Source organism: Rhinopithecus bieti, unplaced genomic scaffold, assembly GCF_001698545.2.
Source record: "Rhinopithecus bieti isolate Rb0 unplaced genomic scaffold, ASM169854v2 scaffold_6710, whole genome shotgun sequence".
Classification (NCBI taxonomy): Eukaryota; Metazoa; Chordata; class Mammalia; order Primates; family Cercopithecidae; genus Rhinopithecus; species Rhinopithecus bieti.
In genome coordinates, this window is record NW_016805362.1 from 357,070 (window position 1) to 380,042 (window position 22,973).

Here is a 22,973-nt window from a genome sequence, read left to right on the forward strand (position 1 = left end):
TATGGTGGTTCCTCAAAAAATTAAAAATAGAACTAGCAGATGATCCAACAACCCTGCTTCTGGGTATACATCCAAAAGTACTGAAACCGGGATCTTGAAGAGATATTTACATTCTCATGTTCATTGCAGCATTATTCATAACAGCTAAGCAGTAGAAGCAACCCAAATGTCCACTGACGGATGAGTGGATATAGAAAACACAGTGTATAAATACAATGGAATACTATTCAGCCTTTAAAAAGAAGGAAAGTCTGTCATATGCTTCAACATGGATGAACCTTAAGGACATTTTGTTAAGCAAAATAAAGTCAGTCCCAAAATGATAAATAATGCCTGATTCCACTTAACGTGAAGTATCTAGTGTAGTCAAACTGTTAGAAGCAGAAAGTAGAATGGTGGTTGGTGGTGGGGAGAGAAAAAGGGGGTTGTTCAATGCATAGAGAATTGTAGCTTTGTAAGAAGATAAAGTTCTAGAGATCTGCTGCACGATAATGTGCACTTAGGGTAAGGTACATTGGCTCACGCCTATAATCCCACCACTTTGGGAGGCCAAGGCGGGAGGATTGCTTGAGGCCAGGAGTTTGAGACCAGCCCTGGCAATGTAGCCAGACCCTGTCTCTACAAAAAATAAAAGATTTAGCTCAGCATTTTGGCACACACCTGTAGTCCCAGCTACTCAGGAAGCTGAAGTGGGAGGATCACTTGAGCCCAGGAGGTCGAGGTTGCAGGGAGCCCTGATGGTGCCACTGCACTGCACTCCAGCGTGGTAAAGCAAGACCCTTTCTCAAAAAAAAAAAAAAAAAAAAAAAAAAGTATGTAGTTAATCCTGTACTGTACACTTAAAAACAGTTAAGATGGTAAATTTTATGTTTAACCTTAATAAAAAAAGAGACAATGTTAGAAGAAACAGTAATTTGAAATGTTGAAATTCACATTTCAAAAAAAAGAAAAAAAGAGGAAGAAACCTCAGTACCTTACCAGGGTCAAGGAGTAGATGAAAGGAGCAATTACCAGCGAGCCAGGCAGTTCTTGCTGTCCCCGTCACCTCCCTCACCTGTCCCATGCACAGCACTGATGGCTTCTCTCTCCCAGGTCAGCAGCCTGGAATGGGGAGGTGTCTACAGGGGGATGTTCCCTGGCATGGCCCTTGGGCCCCTCAGATCTTACACCCAAGGGGCTGAGAAAAGGAATCCCCAAGATCCCCTGGTCCCGGCCCTGCCGTCCTCAGTGCCCACCCCCGTCTTTCCTAGCTCCCTCTCCACTCATATCCACTCCCTGTCCTCACAAGGTAATCTTCGTATCACAACAAAGCTACCTTTAATTTGAGAACCCCGAGGAAATGCTGAGCCAGGAAAAATAAAGTTAGAAGCTCAAGATTTCAGCTGACTTAGCAAACCAAAGTTCCTAAGAATGCTGAGAATCCCAAAGCTGCTGGGGTACGGCGGGGAGGGAAAAGCCTCGAATGGGGTCAGGTGCCTGCTCTTGAGCTCCCACTCAGCAAAGCAAAATAATATAAACAGTTCTCAGCTGCCATCCCGAGGGTGAACACGTGCATGAGAGAAAATAAGTGCAGGGGAAAAAGCGACTCATCTGAGCCCATGTGGGTCCTGGGGCCAGACACACCTCACAATGGCCTTGAGGTTAAGTAGGAATCCTCACTGTGGGCCCAGAGACAGTGTGACCTATCCTGGTCACAGTTAGAAGGTGGTGGAACTGAGATCCGCAGCCCAATGCTTCACCAGGGGCTGGTGCAGCCTCTAGGGGTGAGCTTTCCTCTCCACCTTCCAGTCAGATCGTCCACAGGGGAGTGGTGAAGAGGGCGCAGTCATCACCCCAGCCCTCTCTCATGGGGGCATCCCCCATCTCATATCCCTGCTCACCTTGACACAGCCCTTTAGGGTTTCAAAAGAGAAGCCGGTTGAATAGAAACACACACTGCTCAGGGCCCACTGCAAAGCGTGCTAACAAGACGGGTGAGCTGATGCACGCCACTTCCTGGAGCATCCCAGGAACAGAGCCGCAGCCTGGGTGATGCTGGGGTAGCGAGGCAGCCAAGCATGGAGGTGGGCCTGAGGCCAAGCCTGGGATTCTGGGATTTAGTTTTCCATTCATTTGTGTGGGCTATAATTGCACGCAGTGCAAGCCTAATCCAACCTCCACGTCTCCATCCACAAAGGCACCTACGTGCAGCCCCTGGGTAGGAGGAGGACTGAGGCAAACCCCCTCTCCCTATGGAGGAATCTTTCTATAGCTTGGCCCCTGCCCCCAGGACATGAGGCAGGCCTGGCCAAACCCCTCGGGGCCAAGAGAGCTGGCCTATTTCTCCCGAGTCCCAGGCCACAAAGGCCCTTAACACTTCTTTGCCAAGTCCCTATAATCTTCATTGTCACGATCATCTCCACCATTGATTAAGCTTTACCATGTGCCCAGCAGCTGCGATCATCTTCTCTAACCTTCTTAGCAGTTGCACAGAATGGGCATTGTCAGACCCATGACATAGGTCTCCAGCTACAGGAATGATCTATTATATTCTGGGGCCACTCGCTTCTCAGCCTGAGTCACTCTTATCCAGAGAGACATAAGCTCTGTTAAGACACAATTCTGCAAGGGAATTGACTGCTTCCCTGAGCTTATCTGCTCTGGGCACTGTAATTTTGATGGCAGTCAGGCAGGGTCTGTTCAGTTCAGACACTTACCTGTAACAGCAAATAGAAATGTTCATTCACTGGAGGCTTTGTAGACAGCACAACAAATTAGTTGAGAACAAGCGTAATCACAGCATGGAGGGAAAACAATAAACATTTTCTTGTAGTTATACTATTTACTCCAACTACTATTCTGGATGTCTCTTCCCTCCTCCTCGTTAGGCTGGGCTGACAGGCAGAAAGAGTGCAGCCCAGGGGCTGGATCACACACCCCAAAATGTACAGACTACTGAGAGGGGAGGGAAAGGGCCATCTATCAGTACAACCTTAGAGGAAGGCTATTTGGCAACGAGCTTCCCAAACTTTAAAAATGTGCAAACCCTTTGAGAAAGAGAAAAGCAGCCCCTGGCATCCGGGGGTAAACCATTTCACAAAACATCAGCACCAGACAGGCCACTTGGACTGCAGTGAATTAAAAAAGAAAAACCAGCCCACTCCGCAAATGTCTGCAGCCACACTGGACATCATCCAAACCACAAAAAAGACCAACTCTCTCAATTCTGGCTAATATGCATGACTGTTGCTTCTCTACCACTTGCAGCTTTCTCTTACTCTAGTCCTCTCTTCTTGTAGGTCAGATTTATCGAGGCACCCAGTCTTAGAATTGCCAGAACAAAGCCCAGCTTCCTGAAATCCTCCCTGGAAAGACTAACCCAAGTCCGAATCCTATGCCTGCAGCCTTCCGAAGACCCTCCAACCGAGATGCTCAGGGCTTCCTCTGGCGTGTGCCTGGCTCACTTTTGCAACGAGCAATAAACCCAACTTGCTCAGCCACTGGTCCCAGTGGTCTCAGGCTGGAGTGCAGTGACATCTTTAACCCAGGTGATCCACTCTTAGGAATTTGACCTAAAGAATACTTACATCCATAAATATATGTAAGGACACTCACATGGCATGCATAATGATACAAAAACATGGACACAATATAAATGCTCATCAGTATCAGGGGGAGGGTTGGTTAAACACATTTTGGCACATGGAATGATATGCAGCCTTCAAAATGACGAAGCTATATTCATTGATATAAAAAGTTTACCGTAACATGATGGTCACATTATAGTATTAGGGGAAAAAGTTTCCAAAACAGTATGCAGGATCACCACAGGTGGCTGCACACAGTGGTACTGGGTGGCACTTCTAAAAATACAAACAGGCCGGGCATGGTGGCTCACGCCTGTAATCCCAGCACTTTGGGAGGCCAAGGCGGGCAGATCACGAGGTCAGGAGGTCGATACCATCCTGGCTAACACTGTGAAACCCCGTCTCTACTAAAAATACAAAAAAATTAGCCAGGTGTGGTGTTGGGCACCTGTAGTCCCAGCTACTCGGGAGGCTGAGACAGGAGAATGGCGTGAACCCGGGAGGTGGGGCTTGCAGTGAGCCGAGATCGCACCACTGCACTCCAGCCTGGGCGACAGAGCAAGACTCCGTCTCAAAAAAAAAAAAAAAAAAAATACAAACAACAAATAAGATATTTTATAGATGGAGAAAAGGGCCATAAAATGTACAAACATTAACAGTTTCTTGGTTTGGCGGTTATAAGGTTTTTTTCTTACCTGTTTTCTAATCTTTTTCACAATGGAAATGTTTTACTTAATGAGAAATAAGTTTCCAAGAGATAGAAGGTGCGCATTTCTGAGAACGTAGTCGAGGTCAGAATCTGGAGTGAGGCCAGAGCAGGGGTTTGGCCTAGAGAAGCGAGCACCTGGGTAAGGGGTCATGGCTGGGCCCTGGAACGTGCTGTGACCAGGAGGCTGGACCAAGCAAAGGATGTTGGCAGTGGGAAAGAGGCAGTCCCCTGCCCTGGCTTAGGGTGCCTGGCAGGTGAGGGTCTCAGTGGCACCAGAGGCAGGCTCTGCTGGATGGATTGGGAAAGTGTAGCAGAAAGAAAACAAAGGACCTCAGAGCACAAAAGACACCATGCATCCCCGCACCCCTGCCAGGCCAACAGCACATGTGTGGTCCTCTCTCCTTGGAGCTGTCCGACACAGCCGAACTTCATCCACCTTGTAAATCACAGAAAACACTCCTCACCCTGGTCCCAAAAAGCTGAGGCTGCCTAAGGCCTGTCCTGTTATGGGTGGGGGTTGTCCTCCTGTGAGAAGAGTAGCCTGTAGCCACCGTGCCGAGGCAGAGAGACAGTTGAGCTCTGGGCCATCAGGGGCTCTCGTCTGCCTTCCAAGTTTACAGCCCACACCATACATCCCATTGACACACATGTAACCAAAAAGACATGTCTACATCCTAATCCCTCCTACCTGTGAATGCGACCTTATTTGGAAACAGGGTCTTTGCGGATGTAACTGAGGATCTTGAGATGAGATCATCTTTGATTGGGGATGGCCTAAATCCAATGCTGGTGTTCTTATAAGAAAGGAGGGAAATCGCAAACACAGCAAGAAGGTCACGTGAAGACAGAGGCAGAGATTGGGGTGCTGCAGCTACACACCAAGTGACACCAAGGAGAGCCAGCAGCCACCAGTTGCTGGAAGAGGAATGGGACAGATTCCTACAGAGCCTCTTGGGGGAACCCACCCCACTGACACTTTGATTTTGGGCTTCTGGCTTCCAGAACTGAGAATAAATTTTGCCGTTTGAAGCTGCAGATGTTTGCAGTGATTTGTTAACGGCAGCCCTAGGAAACGATTGCACCTTTTTTTATTATTATTATACTTTAAGTTCTAGGGTACATGTGCACAACGTGCTGGTTTGTTACATATGTATACATGTGCCATGTTGGTGTGCTGCACCCATTAACTCGTCATTTACATTAGGTATATCTTCTAATGCTATCCCTTCCCCGTCCCCCCTCCCCACAATAGGACCCGGTGTGTGATGTTCCCCTTCCTGTGTCCAAGTGATCTCATTGTTCAAGTCCCACCTATGAGTGAGAACATGTGGTTTTTGGTTTTCTGTTCTTGCAATAGTTTGCTGAGAATGATGGTTTTCAGCTGCATCCATATCCCTACAAAGGGCACGAACTCATCCTTTTTTATGGCTGCATAGTATTCCATGGTGTGTATGTGCCACATTTGCTTAATCCAGTCTGTCACTGATGGACATTTCGGTTGATTCCAAGTCTTTGCTATCATGAATAGTGCTGCAATAAACATACGTGTGCATGTATCTTTATAGCAGCATGATTTATAATCCTTTGGGTATATACCCAGTAACGGGATGGCTGGGTCAAATGGTATTTCTAGTTCTAGATCCTTGAGGAATCGCCACACTGTTTTCCATAATGGTTGAACTAGTTTACAGTCCCACCAACAGTGTAAAAGTGTACCTATTTCTCCACATCCTCTCCAGCACCTGTTGTTTCCTGACTTTTTAATGATCACCATTCTAACTGGCGTGAGATGGTATCTCATTGTGGTTTTGATTTGCATTTCTCTGATGGCGAGATGATCGCACCTTTCTACCCACTAACTCCCCTCATCCACCCAGCCTTCTTCAACCTGGGAGCCCTGAGCAAGCCAGCAGCAATGAAGCGATCTACAGCCAGGCACACTGCTAGTTTAATCTCCAAAGTGGCCTGCCGCCCACTGGCAATTGCTCACCCCTTCCCAATCCTTCCTTTAGATGGGAATCGGGGTTTCAGGATTGACCTTCACACACCAAGGGATTGAACAGAAAGAGTGGCAGTCTGTTACTTCCTTGACTCAATAAAAGGAAATAGATTTGCTTCCTGAAATCAAAGAGGTTTTTTAAAACCAAATCTCAGCTAGTCCAATGCATTCACTTAGTTATTTCAGTAGCAAGTCAGTATTTCTCACTAGCTTCATCCTACAAATGCAGCCACGGTAAGAAAGGAAATGTTATTGAAGTCTATGGACAAAGAAATGAGCCCAGACAGAGAAGAGCACGAAGCCAAATCTGATTTGACAAAGGTGAGAAAAGACTCAACCCTTCCCAGAAAATAAATTCGAGACATATTTATTGCCAAGATCCAAAGAAAAAAATTTATTTACAATAGAGAATTTCATTTGAAACATGCAATTCTTGTGTTTTAAAAAACAAATCAGCAAATGCAGATCAAGTTTACACTCCTTAAGGCAAGAGTCCCTATGCACGCTGTACATGTTCATATTAAATCCAAAAGCTGCTCACCCTGGGAACTTGTGTACAAAGGGCAAGGCCAAGGTCAGCAATGTGTCTTTTATTAGAGAATCAGACAATCTCCCTGATACAGGAACTCTGAGGTCAACTTGCTATGAATTATACTAGGAAAATGCAAACCAATAGCAAGAAATTCTGATAGTCTCCTTAGTACTGCATACAATCAAATCAACTTTATTTAGAAAGGAAATACAGTAGTGCATACGAAAAAGTGAAAACAGAACCTGTCCATGGAACTGGAGGAACAGCAGTGTGCCGACGGTCATATTGCACGCAATAGTTAAGTCCAAAACATTCGGTTCAGAGTTAGCTCTTCCCCATTTTGGCAATCAGTTCGTCACAAATCTTGGTGAGTTCTTCTATTTCTTTATTCTGCAAGTGTAGACAAGAAAGAAGTTGCTGATGTTTGAAATCTGGCCAATCAGAATGCTCATGGGGCTTTTTGGGGAGATGGGGGTCCACCAGGCCCCCTTGGTCCCACTGAAGTTATCTAAAGCAGTGAGACAAATGACTTGGAGCCAAATGATCCAAGTATACATCCCGGCTCTAGCTGTGTGATCTTCCACAAGTTACACAACCTCTCTGAGCCTTGCTGTCTCTAACTCTAGAACGTAGGTGATAACATGTTTCTTTCTGAGAAGTAAATGAGGTGATAAATGTATAGTTTCCTGGTAGTGACCAGCACAGAGTGAAGGACTAACTAGTCTGGTTCATTTCCCTTTATTTGCCTGTGAAGGATGTGATCTGAGGTGAGGAGGGTCTGGGCTAAAGCCCTCCATGGTTTGAGACATAGCGTAAGGAGGGTTCCGCAGTTCTGCGTGAATGGGATCACTTGCATTGCTCAGAGGCATGCCAAATAGGTGGTACTGGGGCTACAGGGTCATGACAAGGGGTGGGGGCAGATGCAAGCTGGCTTTATGGTGATTCTCCCACCACAGCTTGCCTGTCTAATCAAGGGAACCAGCCACAGATTTGTCTAGCACAGATGATCCTACACTGTCCGTCTTCTCAGAAAGTGAGGGGATCCAGTGGGATGATCCCTCCATCATGGACGGTGTGGCTTTGCTTTCAGATAGGTTACATGCTGGCTCTGATGCTGATCAAGTTCAACAGCACAGGCCAGGCGCGGTGGCTCACGCCTGTAATCCCAGCACTTTGGGAGGCCAAGGCGGGCAGATCATAAGCTCAGGAGATTGAGACCATCCTGGCTAACATGGGTCTTTAGAAACTCCATCTCTACTAAAAATACAAAAAATTAGCCGGGCGTGGTGGTGGGCACCTGTAGTCCCAGCTACTTGGGAGGCTGAGGCAGGAGAATGGTGTGAACCCGGGAGGCAGAGCTTGCAGTGAACCGAGATAGGGCCACTGCAGTCGGGCCTGGGTAACAGAGTGAGACTCTGTCTCAAAAAAAAAAATAAAAAAATAAAGTTCAACAGCACAACCAATCTCCAATGGCCTTCTCCAGGGGGGCTGAATCGCTCCAGCATACTGGGGATGTTTTACAGCCAGCTTTTCCTTGAGATTCCTGTGGAAGGTGAGTCTTCACCAAAAGCCTGTCCCTGAGGCTGTGCAGAGCCCTTCCCTGAAAACCTCAGAACTCCTGAGATATGTTCCAGCCCAGACCCACATGCCCTCTGTTCCTAGGTTAGAACTCCTGCTGTCACTCATCATTGTGTCAGTGCTGGGGAAACAGTGGCTCTCCTCAGTGGAGGGGAAGTCACAGTCCTTCCAGCAGCAGGCCCTGCTGTGGGAGAAGCCTGCCTCGAACATAAAACCCTGGCCCACCTCCTGGCTCGAGTTTGCACCTGAGGCCAACAACTCAAGAGAGGCGCTGAAAGGCCGGCTGGACGATGGGAGCTCTGAATGGGGCACAGCATTGACCACTAATCTTAAAATTACTATTATCGGCCGGGCATGATGGCTCGCGCCTGCAATCCCAGCACTTGGGGAGGCCAAGGCAGGTGGATTAGCTGAGGTCAGGAGTTCGAAGACCAGCCTGGCCAACATGGTGAAACCCTGTCACTACTAAAAATACAAAAAATTAGCTGAGTGTAGTGGCACACAGCTGTAATCCCAGCTACTAGGGAAGCTGAGGCAGGAGAATTGCTTGAACCTGGGAGGTGGAGGTTGCAGTGAGCCAAGATCGTGCCACTGCACTCCAGCTTAGGTAACAGAGACAGGCTTCATCTCAAAAGAAAAAAATAAATACTATCATTGCCACCATGGCCCCTGCTGGGGCTACTAAGGGTAATTCTCCATCTCCTTGGAGAGCTCACCACATGCTGATCACCATGCTAAACACACCCAGGGCCTCTGGCCTCCCCTGCTTCCCTCAACAGTGCCTTCAAGGAAGCCAGTATGATCCTCATTTTTCAGTGAGGAAATGGAGGCTCAGAGAAATTAGGGTTGTGTATAAGGTCACACAGCCAGTCAGATGTGGCACGCCTGGAACACAAATTCAGGTTGACCCAGCTCCTATATGGCTTTGCCATTATAATTGTTCAACATCATGTTCGGTGACTGATGGTTGAGAGGCATCGGCACACCCGTTAGAAAGTGATTTCTGGAGGTTTTCCAGGCTCTCTCTTGGCATCATCAGCCACCACTAAGCAAACTGCCCCAGCATAAAGCTCAGTTCATGGAGCAAAGGTCTTTATAAAGCGCTGATTGGGTGAAATGTCCAGCGCCTCCATGCAAGAACTGCCTGGGTGGATCATGTTTCTGAATCTCTTTAGAACGGGACTGTCCCCTAGATATCACTTAGGTCTTTCAGGGAAGAACCTGTGTGATTCGTTCATTCCTCTGAAAGTTTAGTTTAAGATAATGCAATTTAAACACAGGAAACGGGGGAACCATCTCACACCATACATTGCTACATTTCTCACCAAGAGACATTTTATGTTCAACTGCTGCAATAGCCACAGTGACTGTGAAATATGGTTTTTATTTCTTTATTTTAGAGACGGGGTCTTGCGCTGTTGCCCAGGCTGCAATGCAGTTGGCTACTTACAGGCACAATCACAGCGCGCTGCAGCCTCGAACTTCTGGGCTCCAGCAGTCCTCCCACCCCAGCCTCCCAAGTAGCTGGGACCACAGGCGCATGCCAACATGCCCGGCTTCTAATATCATCTTCATTTTAATGAAACATTCCATTTTCAAGTCATCAAATATGCCACACATGGATTATCAGCATACAATGAATAAAAAATGGACACTCAACACTAAAACCATAATGATGCTCCATAAATACTGGGTGGGTTCTCACTCATAGGTGGAAATTGAACAATGAGATCACTTGGACACAGGAAGGGGAACATCACACACCGGGTCCTATTGTGGGGAGTGGGGAGGGGGGAAGGATAGCATTAGGAGAAATACCTAATGTAAATGACGAGTTAATGGGTGCAGCACACCAACATGGCACATGGATACATATGTAACAAACCAGCACGTTGTGCACATGTACCCTAGAACTTAAAGTATAACAAAAAATATATAAATAAATAAATACTGGGTAAGTGAGCAGAAACTTGCACTTGACAGTTGTGACCACACATCTCGCTCTGACTATACTGCTAAGAGCAATCATCGGAGCCTACAAAACAGAGGTAGTTGAATATATGCATATTCCAGACTATTTTTTAAATGCAATTTTGATATTAAACTGTCTAGTAGCCATCTGTCTTTTTCATCCCAAGAAGAAAGGTAAAGAATTAAATTAACGTCACACCTATAATCCCAACACTTTGGGAGGCCGAGACACGAGGACTGCTTGAGCCCAGAAGTTTAAGACCAGCATGGGCAACAAAGTGAGACCCTGTCTCTACAAAAACAAAAATAAAAAAAATTAGGCTGGTAGGGGGCACTGTGGTCTCAGCTACTCAGGAGGTTGAGGCGGGAGGATCACTTGAGCCCAGGTGGTTGAGGGTGCAGTGAGCCATGACGGCACCATTGCACTGCAGCCTGGGCAACAGAAACAGACCCCGCCTCAAAAAAAAAAAAAAAAAAAGGAAAAGAATGATCTGTAACATGGTAACCAGGAACATCCTGCAGGGCACAGGGCTTAGTGGAGACTGGGTGAGTATCAGATTTGGACCTTAGGGAAATCCATCTGCCCAATGATACAGGCTTCAAATTTTCACGGCTAGAAGGAAACTAGACACTGAGGTGGGGTGCAAGGCTTGCCCAGGGCCATGACAGATGGTGCAGTGGGGCCAGGAACCCTGTTTCTTGCTCCCCAGGGCTCTTTCTCCAACATCACTTAGGTGGAGTGAGGGCTGGCACCTGCCCAGGGCAGAGATCACCACTGCTTGGCCCAAATGCCCCTCGAGACCACCACCAACCACAGTGGGCAAAGGAGGACAGTCAATCCCCTGGGGCTGGCTGGGCGCTCCTGGGGTAGTAGAGGCCACTCGGGAGGCACATGGATTCCTGATGCCAACAAAGGATGCCCCATCACTGCCTATCAAGTCCCAAAATGCGTAAGTAGTGCTGCTAACCCAGGCTGCTGGGCTCGTGGATGACCATGCAGGGGGACCCCAAGGCTCAGGACATTGACTGGAAGGAGGCTGCACATCTGGAAATCCTCTTCTTGAGAAACACATCCAAGGAGGGAGGCTGGCCCTCACCCACACACGCAGACTCAACAGCCCAATGCTCAGAGGGCCCTGCTGGGCTGAGGGAACGTCTTATCTGGACACCCAGGGAGACAGTGCTCACAGTGGACGACGGGTGCCAGATCCAAAAGCAGGAAACCTGGGCACAAGCTGAGTGTCCTCGGGAAGATCACCCCTGTCCCTAGAGGCCACCTGGGCGCCCTTCCAGTCCTGACACTGCCCTTGCTCTGCATCAGCTGGCCGTCGCTGCCAGGGCCTGGTGGGCACCCCCTCCACTCACCAGTAAAACATGCTGGATCCAGGGGTTCAAGGGCTACGCCTAACACAAGGCACTTAATAAATATCCAACAAACAAACGAATGTTGGAAAGGAATGAAAATGGCAGTAATTAACACATGCAGGCTGCAATTCCAGGAATGGTGGAGAGGAAGCTGGTCTCAGGGCTGGCATGAAATTGGAACTTCTAGAAGGAGCCAAGGGTATGCACATGAAACATGAACTCGTCTTCAGGAGCAGCAGTGGCCAGGGAAGCCCAGCCTGTCTATCTGGACTGGCCAGCAGCACAGAGAGCAGCAGCCCGGCCCACCTGGAGGCCACGCCCCTCCCATTACCTTCTGCTCCAGCGTCCTTTCCAGGGCATCCACTCGCAGCTGCTCCTTCCGTAGGCTGGCCTGGTGGGCAGCTTGCTCCTGCTGGGCCTTGCCTCGAACCTGAGCGATCTCAGCATTGGCCCTGCAGAGACAGAGAGCTCAGAATTATCATTCTTTTTTGTGGATCACTAGAGACACCTCCTGCTTCCCAGCTCCAGGCAGGGAGAGCGGCCTGGTCTGGCTCCAGCTCCCACCAACTGGAGCTGGAGCACAGGAGCCCATGAGAACACCAAACCCAATTCCATCGCTATGAGGCCAAGGTGCCGGGGCACCCTGGACATTGCAATATGCATCCTCCACTGATTAAATGATGCTAACTGTGTGTGCCTTCTCATGAGTCTTACTGAAACACACACTCGGATGACTCCCCCTTTCCAAGCTCATGTCACAGGTGCTGCCAGAGGTCCCAGCCTGCCTGGGTAAGGGCAGCCACCCCCTGGGAGGCCCCTGGGAGCCACCCCCAGTGGCTGTTACCTGTCCAGTTTCTCCTCTGCATGCACCTTCAGGGCCTGGTACCTCTGCTCCTCCTTCTTCACTCGGGACAGGTACTCCTGTGCACACCTCTTCAGCACCTCTTCATTCTGACACGGCAGGGCAGAGGATAGGCATCAAGTCCACGAGAACAAATGCCCGGGAGTGGTGGGAACCCCCATGAACTCTCGGATGCGGGTGTAACCCCAGGCAGCCAAGTCTGCCTCCCCAGCCTGCATGGACCCCCTCCTTGCAGGTGGCTCAAGACCGACTTCCGGAACCCCACCCCCACCCAGTGCTCCCCACAATCTCTCCCAACCAGATCCGCCTCCTCCATCGTCCCCAAACTCAGCCCCACCTTGCGGAAGCCTTCCAGGACCTCCTTCATCTTCTCATATCTCCTGAAGAGGTCAGCCAGAGACTTCTCCACGGAGTTCAGGTCAGCCAGGGCTTGCTCCTTCTCCAGAACCAGCTGCTGCACTGTCTGGTGGGAGACCGACTTCTCTCTCTGTTCGTCCTCTGGCAGGAGAGACCAGGAGCCAAATGATGGAGCCCAGAAAGTCGAAACTGGGTCTCTGGCGCCAGCCGAGGCCTCAGATGCCACTCAGCCTCACCGGCGGGGACACCTCAAACCCCAGCTTTTCCTTGGGACGAACCCACGCCCCAGAGCCCTCCCAGACTGTCTCTAACAGAACAAAACCCAGCGCCCCGGCTTCCCAGACCCGGGCCTGTGCAGCCTCACGTAAGGAAGAAATGAGCCATCACTATTCCTTAACCTGACCAGTGCAGCCCCCTACACAGGTCTATATTGGTGTCCCTGGTGATTCCATGTGGTTGCTGACAGCAAGCAGACAGATCCATAAAGTAAAAAAGAAGACATCGCTAGTGAACTTTGTGTTGGGACAATTAAAGGGTGTGAGGTCTGGGCTGTGAGGGGTGGGCTCTCCTATGTATCAGGACAGAGAGGTCGTCTGGAAACCCAGAGCCCAAAAAACCATCTCCTCTGAAATTCCATTCACACAGGCACAGATAGCGTCTGCGATACAGCAAGTGTCATAACTCCAAGGAACATGGAGCTATTTCCATCAAGGTTAGTTTCTCAGTGATGTACAATATAATTCAATGTCGGCCCAGTTCCGAGTGGCTGATCCTGGTGAGAGGAACCATTGTCCTCTGCCCCACCTCTCTGGCCCGTGGCCATTCCAAGCTAATCATCTGCACCAAATATCTAGAAAATATATATTTTTAGATTTGGGGCACATACACAGGTTGTACATGGCCATACTGTGTGACTGACGCTGGGGTATGGGCTTCTAATGAGCCTGTCACTCAGGTACTGAGCATAGTACCTGAAAGGCAGTTTTTCAACCCTTGTCCCCCTTCCTGCCGCCCCCACTGTGAACTCCCCAGTGTCTTCTGTTCCCATCTTCGTGTCTGTGTGTACCCAATGTGTAGCTTCCTCTTATAAATGAGAATGCGCAGTGTTTGGTGCTCTATTTCTGCATTAATTCCCTGAGGACAACGGCCTTCAGCTGTGCCCATGCTGGTACAAAGGACATGGCTTTGCTCTTTTTTTTTTTTTTTTTTGAGACGGAGTCTTGCTCTGCCGCCCAGGCTGGAGTGCAGTGGCCGGCTCTCAGCTCACTGCAAGCTCCGCCTCCCGGGTTCACGCCATTCTGCTGTCTCAGCCTCCCGAGTAGCTGGGACTACAGGCGCCCGCCTCGTCGCCCGGCTAGTTTTTTGTATTTTTTAGTAGAGACGGGGTTTCACCATATTAGCCAGGATGGTCTCGATCTCCTGACCTCATGATCCGCCCGTCTCGGCCTCCCAAAGTGCTGGGATTACAGGCTTGAGCCACCGCGCCCGGCCGGCTTTGCTCTTTTTTATGGCTGCTTAAAAATTCATTTCTACACTTACAGGAAAGGCCTTCTCTGACTACTCTACACAAAACACCCCTCTGTCCTCTGTGTGGATCCATCCCTGGCCCAGGTGTGTGAGGAACCATTTGCTCTCATGGTGACAGCAGAGGGGGTAAGGGAGAAGCGCCCACTCACAGCTCCTGGGGAAGGAGCTTAGCAGACCTGTCTTTCTGCCAGGCCCTGGTCACCGGGGAGGGGCTGCCTGCCACCTGGAATGACTCCGAGGGCTGGCTGCTGCAGACAGATCACATCTGGAAATCACAGAACAGCGGCCGCCAGTGCTGACTGGACCCTTCCATGCGGCGGGCGCCCTGCTGACTGCTCTAGGTGTTGACTGTCCTTAAGCCAGCACTCAGCAGCCAGACCGAGCTTCCTAATGTGCACACCAGACCACCTCACTCCTGCTCAGAGTCCCCCCAGTGACCTCCCTCTGAAATGGAAATAACATGCTCTGCCCTCTATCCTTCCTGGCCTCTCTGCTCCACCCATGAAGGCCTCCAATGCCCCAGGGCTTCCAGGGTTCCCCAACATTTTGCTCAGGGCTCTGATCCCATGTCACCTCCCCAGAGGTGCTGGAAATGGCTCCTCTTCCTCTAGAGTTCTTTATTTTCCTTTTGCAGCGGCAGCCACCCCTTATATCAGATGTGTGCATGCATGCGTGCACGTGTGTGCATGTGTGCCTATGCTAGTGTATCAGCAGCTCATCTCCCTGATGAATGCACGCTCTGTGAGGGCAGGCACCAGAGTCTGTTTTGTCCACTTGCTCTGCCCCAGGGCCTAGGACAGTGCCGGGCATAGAGGATGTTTTGATACATGTCCATGCGACGAGTGAACGACTTAAGAGTATCACAACCACCCGGGCAGCTTTTCTTACCCTCATTTTACAGAAGGTGAAACAGAGGGTTTAAGAAGCTACATCACTGTTCACTGAGAAAATGACAGACCCCGAACCACGTCTCTACACGGGCCCCTTGTAATGACAGACCTTGTAGGATGCAGCTCCCTTAGTAGCAGGGAGATTCGGTTGCGTGAGTTCTTTTCCCTTAGGTTCCGGACAGATCTGCATCTTGCCATACCCCAGAACTAGGCACACCGTTACCGTGTGGTGCGGTCATTTCCTCAGTTTCAGCTCCGGTCCTGACATAAGCTGGCTCTAAAGTTCTGACCTCTTAGGGTCCCAGTGCCTCATTTCCAACAACTCTCCCATGTGAGCATGGATTTATTCAGCTGAAGGGCTTGTTCACATGCAGGCTGCTACGCCTCACCCCACGGCGTGAGATTAGGAGGTCTGGGGTGGGGCAGAGAATATGCACAGGTCACAAGTTCCCGAGTTTGACACATATGCTGCTGGAGCAGGGACCCTGCTTGGAGAACCACTGGTCCTGAAGACGCCGAATGTCCCTCCCACCTGCCTCTGCAATTGTGGGACTCCTAGAGCTCTCACTACCAGCAGCCCAGAGCTGCCCAGGCCAGTGGCTAGGAGCCTCTGGAGTCTGACTGCCTGGGTTTGAGACCTCACTTTGACACTTCCCATATGCGAGATCTTGACTAGGGTTTTAAACTCTGAGTCTCAGCCTCCTTGTCTAAAATAGGGGAAAAGACTATTTATATCTCTTTGCATTTGCAGATTAAATGAGAAACTGTGCATAAAGCCCTCAAGAAGGAGGAAGAGTCCCGTATTGGTAACCCATTATTAAGAGCCTCATTGTCCATAATAAACTCTGTAACCCCTGGAATCAGTGCAACAGTGTCACAGTGGCTTGCGAAGAGGGAGCTTTTTAACATAGAGAGATAAGAATCACCAGCAACCTGCTTGCTACACCCACACTCCTAAAAGAAAGGGCCTTTCAACATGTCTCTAGTAATCAAATGCTTGTTTTTATTCTTTGAATTCTGGCTGCTTCCTTAGTTCCCAGCACGCTATATCGTATATATTCTGGGCTGATTTGAGCCCATGTGTACGTTTCACCTGCCTTGGTAAAGGAGCTGTTTACCAAACCAAGTCCATCTGATTTCCTGGATCCAAGACTTTGCCTGCCTCAGGTTTCCTTTCCTCTTCCCTTTTAAAAATAGAATTACCCCGTTCCCAGGAGACAGAGGAGGCAAGAATGCTTCACAAATCTTTTTGTACATGACAAATGCAGTTAGGTTCTTGAAATCAGGAGAAAGACGCCCTACACTCAACAACAGAACAATGCTCCTGAAGACCTTCCTGGCTTTTTCAGGGAAAACATTATGAAATCATGTCGGGGAATGCAGCAATACACAAAGCAAAATAACAAAATAGAAAACAAACAAACAAACAAAGGGTTGCGATGGGCAGGTGTCAAATTAGGGGGAAAAGCGTTTACTTACCAGGCTTGCCTGTTTGTTTTGCAAGCAAAGGGCAAGAAGCAACAGAAAATGGAAGCAAAACAGATAATCAGGGCAGTTGTTAGAAAAGCAGAAAGAAATCAATTGCAACAACCTGGAATGCAGAAAGCACAGAAGTCTCTTTTCGTTCTGAATTCTGAATAGTCACTATTTAAGCTTAACAAGACATCTCCTCTCCAGTAACATTTGATGCGAATGAATAACAATGGCAGGACTGATGTCACACTGGTGTGGAGCATCTGTGAAAGCTGAATGGAGCAGAGCCAGGAAGAGCTAGCACATGTGGGCCAGAGCTGGTTTGACTTCAAAATACAGCTACAGTCACGGTGGTCCTGAACTGCCAATCTCTCTGGACCTGTTTCCTCTTTCACGAGGGATGCTGGTTAGGCGAATGAAAATGGAAAGAAAAGCATGGAACCCAGGTGGGCCTCCTGGGCATGTGGCCAAGCATGGAGAGACCCTGACCTGAAACATGCCACAAAGAAGGCATGTCCTGCCCACAGCTACAATGAGTCCCAGTCATGCCTCAGCCCCCTGCCGTCTTCCGCAAGGACACAAGGACATTGAAATCTATGGTGACTTTAGTCAATGACCTGCAACAGTGGCTGAAGGAATGACAACCACAGGCCTGCCACCTTTCTGATGAAAAAGCCTTGGAATGACAAAGAGGACGGCCAATGGGTGAATGAGGATGGGGATCCGGCAACAGACACACAGTGAGATGCCCCTCTGTGGCAATGCTGCTCCCGGCCAGGGACACTGGAGGAGTCTCACGGGGCCACCCAGAGAGTAGCCCAAGGACAGGAAAATGCTCTAAGGGATTGTGTGTACAGCTCTTGAAGACAGGGCCCCTCAGGCCAAACATATGAGGTCTGGGAGCAGGGGTGGGGATGGGGGGTGATGTGTAGCCCTAATCCCTGGAGCCAGGGTGAGAGGAAGGCAGGTGGCACTCTCTCCAGGGCTTGGTGGGAACTTACACTGCCTAGGATTGAAAAGATCCTCACTGCTGTCACCTGCAGATATTCCTTGAGGAAACTGTGGGAGTCATCTTTCTGTCATGACAAGGACAGAACATTTATGCCAACTACAGAAATTCTCCACTTCTAATTTTCAAGAGGGAATGTCTGTTTATATCAACTTCACTCGCTGAGCAATAAAAGATGGCCTGGGTAGGCTTCTCTCAGGAGCAAAAGCTCACGCCCTTTCCCCTGCATTTCAACATTTATCAAAATGTCATCACCAAGGACAAAAAGAAGCGTACGGCTCTGAGATGGAGCGGGATGTTTCCAGATGAGCCACGGAGGGCCTGAGCGATGTTCTCAAATTGCAAGACTCCCGGAGGCCAAAGAGTTGTGTTCTACTTACCAAACACCACATAAGGAAGACATCAATCCCTTAGCCTGACCATTTTTGCCAGCATTTTCAACTCTAAGAGTTTTTTCTTTATCTTATCCATATGTGTTCATAAATTCTTATACCAATTTAATAAAGAAGTTTCACTTTGATAGAAAGCATGCACCATGAGGCTAAACCCGAATGTGCTTCTTTTCTGGGTGAAATGAACTTTGTTACAATAAATCAAAATTGAAGCTCCTTTGAATGGAAAGCACTCAATTGCTGGCCTCTTCACCATTGCTGAGGCTACTATTATATTCATCTTGGGACAAGCTAGAGGTGTGATGTGACTCACACATCCATATATTTGGGGGTGGGGGCCAGGTGCCAGCACAGTGTCAAGCTTGGACAAATGAAGTGTGGTCTGCAGTGACCTGGAGTTTTTACTCCATATATCCTTAGAAGAAAAAAAACTGCTTATCGGATCGGGTGCAGTGGCTCACGCCTGCAATCCCAGAGCTTTGGGAGGCCGAGGCAGGTGGATCGCTTAAGGTCAGGAGTTCAACACCAGCCTGGCCAAAATGGTGAAACCCCGTCTCTACTAAAAATACAAAAATTAGCCGGGCATGGTGGCAGGTGCCTGTAATCCCAGCTACTCGGGAGGCTGAGGCAGGAGAATCGCTTGAACCTGGGGGGTGGAGGTTGCAGTGAGCCGAGATCACGCCATTGTGCTCCAGCCTGGGTGACAGAACGAGACTCCATCTCAAACAACAACAACAACGAAACCGGTTATCATGGGCTGGGCATGGTAGCTCACGCCTGTAATCCCAGCATGTTGGGTGACCAAGGCAGGAGGATTGCTGAACCCCAGAAGTTTGAGACCAGCCTGGGCAACATAGCAAGACCTCATCCCCAAACAAACAAACAGTGGATTATCATAAACCTAAGCAAATAAATAAATAAACAAATAAATAAAAGCATCCCACAGCCCCAGTCATAATATGATTTCTGAATAGTGACCATTAGTGTAAAAACTTGGGCTTGGAGCTTCTAAAAGATCTTTTCTCATTATTTAAAAAAAGAAAAGAAAAGAAAAAACGGCCCAGGCATGTGTAGCTTATAACTCGAGGCCTTCTTTTATTGTGGACCACAGCAAATTTGTCAGTACTGGCTGCCAGGGACGCTGCGTTAAGAAGGATTCCGAGGCAGCGTCCAATCTCAGTGAGAAACGGTGCTGGGGTCAGTGAACAGGACCTGCCGTGGTCACGGGAAGAAGGGGGCGGACAATCACACCATGGCCCACTATCCTTGTCCTTGGGTCCTTGAGGAAAGGCTGAGTCGGGTATTTTGTCATTTGAGTCTAAACTAAGTTAGGGTCTAGGGATTTGATTCCTATTCTCTCCCACAAGCAAAAAGAAAAAAATCCCCCAAATATCCCAACCAAAAGGAATCTCTTTCCCCACGAGGTGGAGAGTCCTTGGCTGGGTCAGATGGTAGCTGGCAGGTGACTGCCATGGCTTCCCAGGCGTGTGAATAATGCTACGGCACAGTCCAGGGGGGCATTTCCAAAGAGCCCCAGGGCGTCTCGGTCCTGGGGCAAAGCCATCTTTTCTGGAATGCTCTGGTCCCTCCCTGAAAGACTTCAAGCTCTACCAGAAACCCACTCTGAACCTCCTATCTTCCAAGGCCTCCACACAGTTCAGAAAGGTCAGGGCCGGCCTGAGCCCCCGCAGGTCAGCACACCTACCTATCATCTGAGCGATGGTCTTCTCGTACTCGGCCACTATTTTCCTATAAGAGAAGTAAAGACATGTTGGAGTCATGACAACAGAATGGTTTCCCATCTCACACAGCTGGGCGCCACAGCCTGGCCCACGTGCAGCGGGGTCCCGACTTCCAGGGTCACCTTCAATGTCAGTCCTCGCCCTGCACGCTCATTTTCCTGGTACATGACTCTAAATATGCCACCCCCTTGTGCAAAGCCTTCAACACCCCTCACTGCCCACTAAGAAAAAAACCAAACCAGGCAGAGTGGTGCATGCCTGTAGTCCCAGGTACTGAGAAGGCTGAGGCAGGTGGATTGCTTAAGGCTAGGAGTTTGAAACCACCTTGGACAACAGAACCAGATCCTGCCTATACAAAAATGAAAAAAAATGAATGAGGCATGGTGGTGTGCACTTGTACTCCTAGCTACTCAAGAGGCTAAGACAGAAGGTTTGCCTGAGTCCAAGAGTTCGAGACCAGCCTGGGCAACATGGTGAAACACCATCCCTACAAAAAATACAAAAATTAACCAGGTGTGGTGGTCTGCGTCTGTGGTCCTAGCTACTCAAGGGACTAATGTGGGAGGATCACTTGAGCCCAGGAGTCTGAGGCTGCAGTGAGCTATGATCACACCACTGTACTCCAGCGTGGGCAACAGAGCGAGATTCCATCTCCAAAAAATTTTTAAAATTAAAAATAAAGCCAAACCTCCAGTCCGACAATGGAGGTCTTTGCAACCTGGGCCCAACCTCCCTCATCCATCTTACCTCCTTCCACGCCATGTCATGACCACAGTGGCTCAATAAGAACAAATGATTTCTTGTTTGCTCTTGGCCTTCTTATCCCCATGCCTCTGCCTATGTTATTCACTTTCTCTTGATTTCTACCCCTCACAGTCTGTTTCTCAAGGTCCAATTCAAATGCCGTCTCCTTCAAGAAGCCTTCCTTGATTTCTCCTTGGAACCCTATCACCTTTTATCTGCATCTTCTTCCAAAGCATCTCATGTATCTGGCATCATTGAACACAAATCTTATCTCCTACTGACCCAGAGTAAACTTCCTGGGAAGCCTCAATAGACAATAGCTGCACAAAAGCACTAAGACTCCGTTTGTCATACTGCCTCCCAGCTGTCCCCACATGGAAGAACCAATGTGTGAAGAAGTCCTTCCTCCAAAGCCAATCTGCTGGAAGAAACTTCTCAAAAAGAATCAGGAGTTCATCTACATTATCTAATAATTATTCCCCACAAGAGAACCAAGAGCGGGTAACTGTTGAAGATCTAGGACCCTAATGACAGAAGACCATAGAGACCCCCACCCCAGTCAGGAGGCCTGGGCTCCCGCTGAGCTTGCCCCTCCCAGCTGTGTGACCCTGAGCATGACATTCATTGAAGTTGCAGGTGCTCTGCTTACTCCTTGGTACAGTAAGGTTTTTCCTAGACCCCACCTTTCGGGGCTGTATGGCAAATTCAGTAAGGGTAAAAGGAATAATGAAAGTAGAATGTATTCTGCAAAGTCTAATGCTGGGTGCCTGTCCTTGGCTGCTCAACCTTGGTCCTAAGGTCAGTGTCTCACCCCAGAATGGACTCCCAAGAAAGGTAACCACGAGATGAGCCCCCGAGGGTTCTTATGGAATCCTACACAGAAGCACTTCTGTGTTTCCTGTCATTAAACAGCACCTCCTTGCATCTCAGAATCACAAAGCTGGGATAGATCTTTGAGGCTGCCCTGTCTAAACCCATCACTGCTGAGGACACGAGGAGGTAAGGGATGTGTCCTTTTGGAAGCGTGGAGAGACCAGGGACCTGAAAATACCTTAGTTGTGCTGTTTTTTCACTTTACCCTCACAATGACCCTAAGAAGCAGTGCTCTCACTGTTGCCAGCATTACTGATGAAGACAGTGGGGTGGGGTAAGAGTGATTCAGAAACTCTTCCAGGATTCCAAGGCTGCCAAGTGGCAGAGCCCAGATGTGAATCCGAGCATCAGACTCTGCAGCCTTTGTGCCTAATCCTTCTGCTCTACTCTGTTGAGGCACTGTTCTTTACCCCCATTTTCAAGTTAATAAGCAAAGTGAGGCACAGAGTTAAGTAAGACGCCCCGGAATGGCTGGGAAGCAGAGCCTGGTTTTCACCTAGTCTAGCTCCAGAGGCTGACGGGCTGACATTCGGGCTATCAAATGCTGGCACATCTGCGCCAGCTGGTGACATCTTGAAATCCTACCACATCAGCTAGTAAATGGCACCTCCTGGGGGCCCCTCAGTGGTACGACTTCTCAAACCACAAACAAGCACTCCCCAGGCACCAAGAAGGCAAAGCTCCCAGGAGGCAAAAGAAATTAGAGACAGAACTTCCAGCCTTCCCGGGTGCCATGCCTCATTTTCAGTGCACGTGAAAAAACTAGAGCCACCCATGCCCCCCAGATAAGAGACAAAACAAAGAGGTTTAAAAATAATGCAAATGCAGGGCTTTCATTTGAATGTGAAACAGTACAGTAGGCTCAGTGTACAGAGGTGGCCACAGGGGACCATCAGCAGAAAGAAGGAACAAACAGGAAAATTTTCAGGAAGATCCTACCATGACCTAGAAAACGGGATATGATTACCTACAGTTCGCTTTCTTCTTAAAATGGTAGCCAGGAATGCAATTGATTTTGATAATAAAGGAGTATCGGGGCCGGGTGTAACAGCTCACGCCTGTAATCCCAGCACTTTGGGAGGCCAAGGCGGGCGGATCACCTAAGCTTAGGAGTTCAAGACCAGCCTGGCCAACATGGTAAAACCCCATCTCTACTAAAAATACAAAAAAAATTAGCCGGGCATGGTGGTAGGTGCCTGTAATCCCAGTTACTTGAGAGGCCGAGGCAGGAGAATCGCTTGAACCCGGAAGGCGGAGGTTACAGTGAGCCAAGATCGCGCCACTGCACTCCAGCCTGAGCAATAAGAGCGAAACTCTATCTCAAAAACAAAACAAAACAAAACAAAACAACTTATGTACACTATAGATGGTGGCTATATTTCTA

The 22,973-nt window shown here is 49.0% G+C and overlaps 1 protein-coding gene across 15 annotated transcripts in view; it reads right to left on the minus strand.

Moving 5' to 3' along the window:
• Nucleotides 1-6,644: 6,644 nt before the first annotated feature.
• Nucleotides 6,645-22,973, minus strand: part of TACC2 (transforming acidic coiled-coil containing protein 2) — a 263,416-nt gene continuing 247,087 nt past the window's right edge. For all 15 annotated transcript variants that reach the window (XM_017872250.1, XM_017872246.1, XM_017872248.1 and 12 more), the window contains 5 exons: nucleotides 19,936-19,979; nucleotides 12,920-13,080; nucleotides 12,565-12,671; nucleotides 12,052-12,172; nucleotides 6,645-7,196 (listed from right to left, as the gene is read on the minus strand). In XM_017872250.1, coding sequence (XP_017727739.1) covers nucleotides 7,131-7,196; nucleotides 12,052-12,172; nucleotides 12,565-12,671; nucleotides 12,920-13,080; nucleotides 19,936-19,979 — 499 coding nt within the window. In that variant the 3' untranslated portion in view covers nucleotides 6,645-7,130. The remainder of the gene's footprint in view (nucleotides 7,197-12,051; nucleotides 12,173-12,564; nucleotides 12,672-12,919; nucleotides 13,081-19,935; nucleotides 19,980-22,973) is intronic.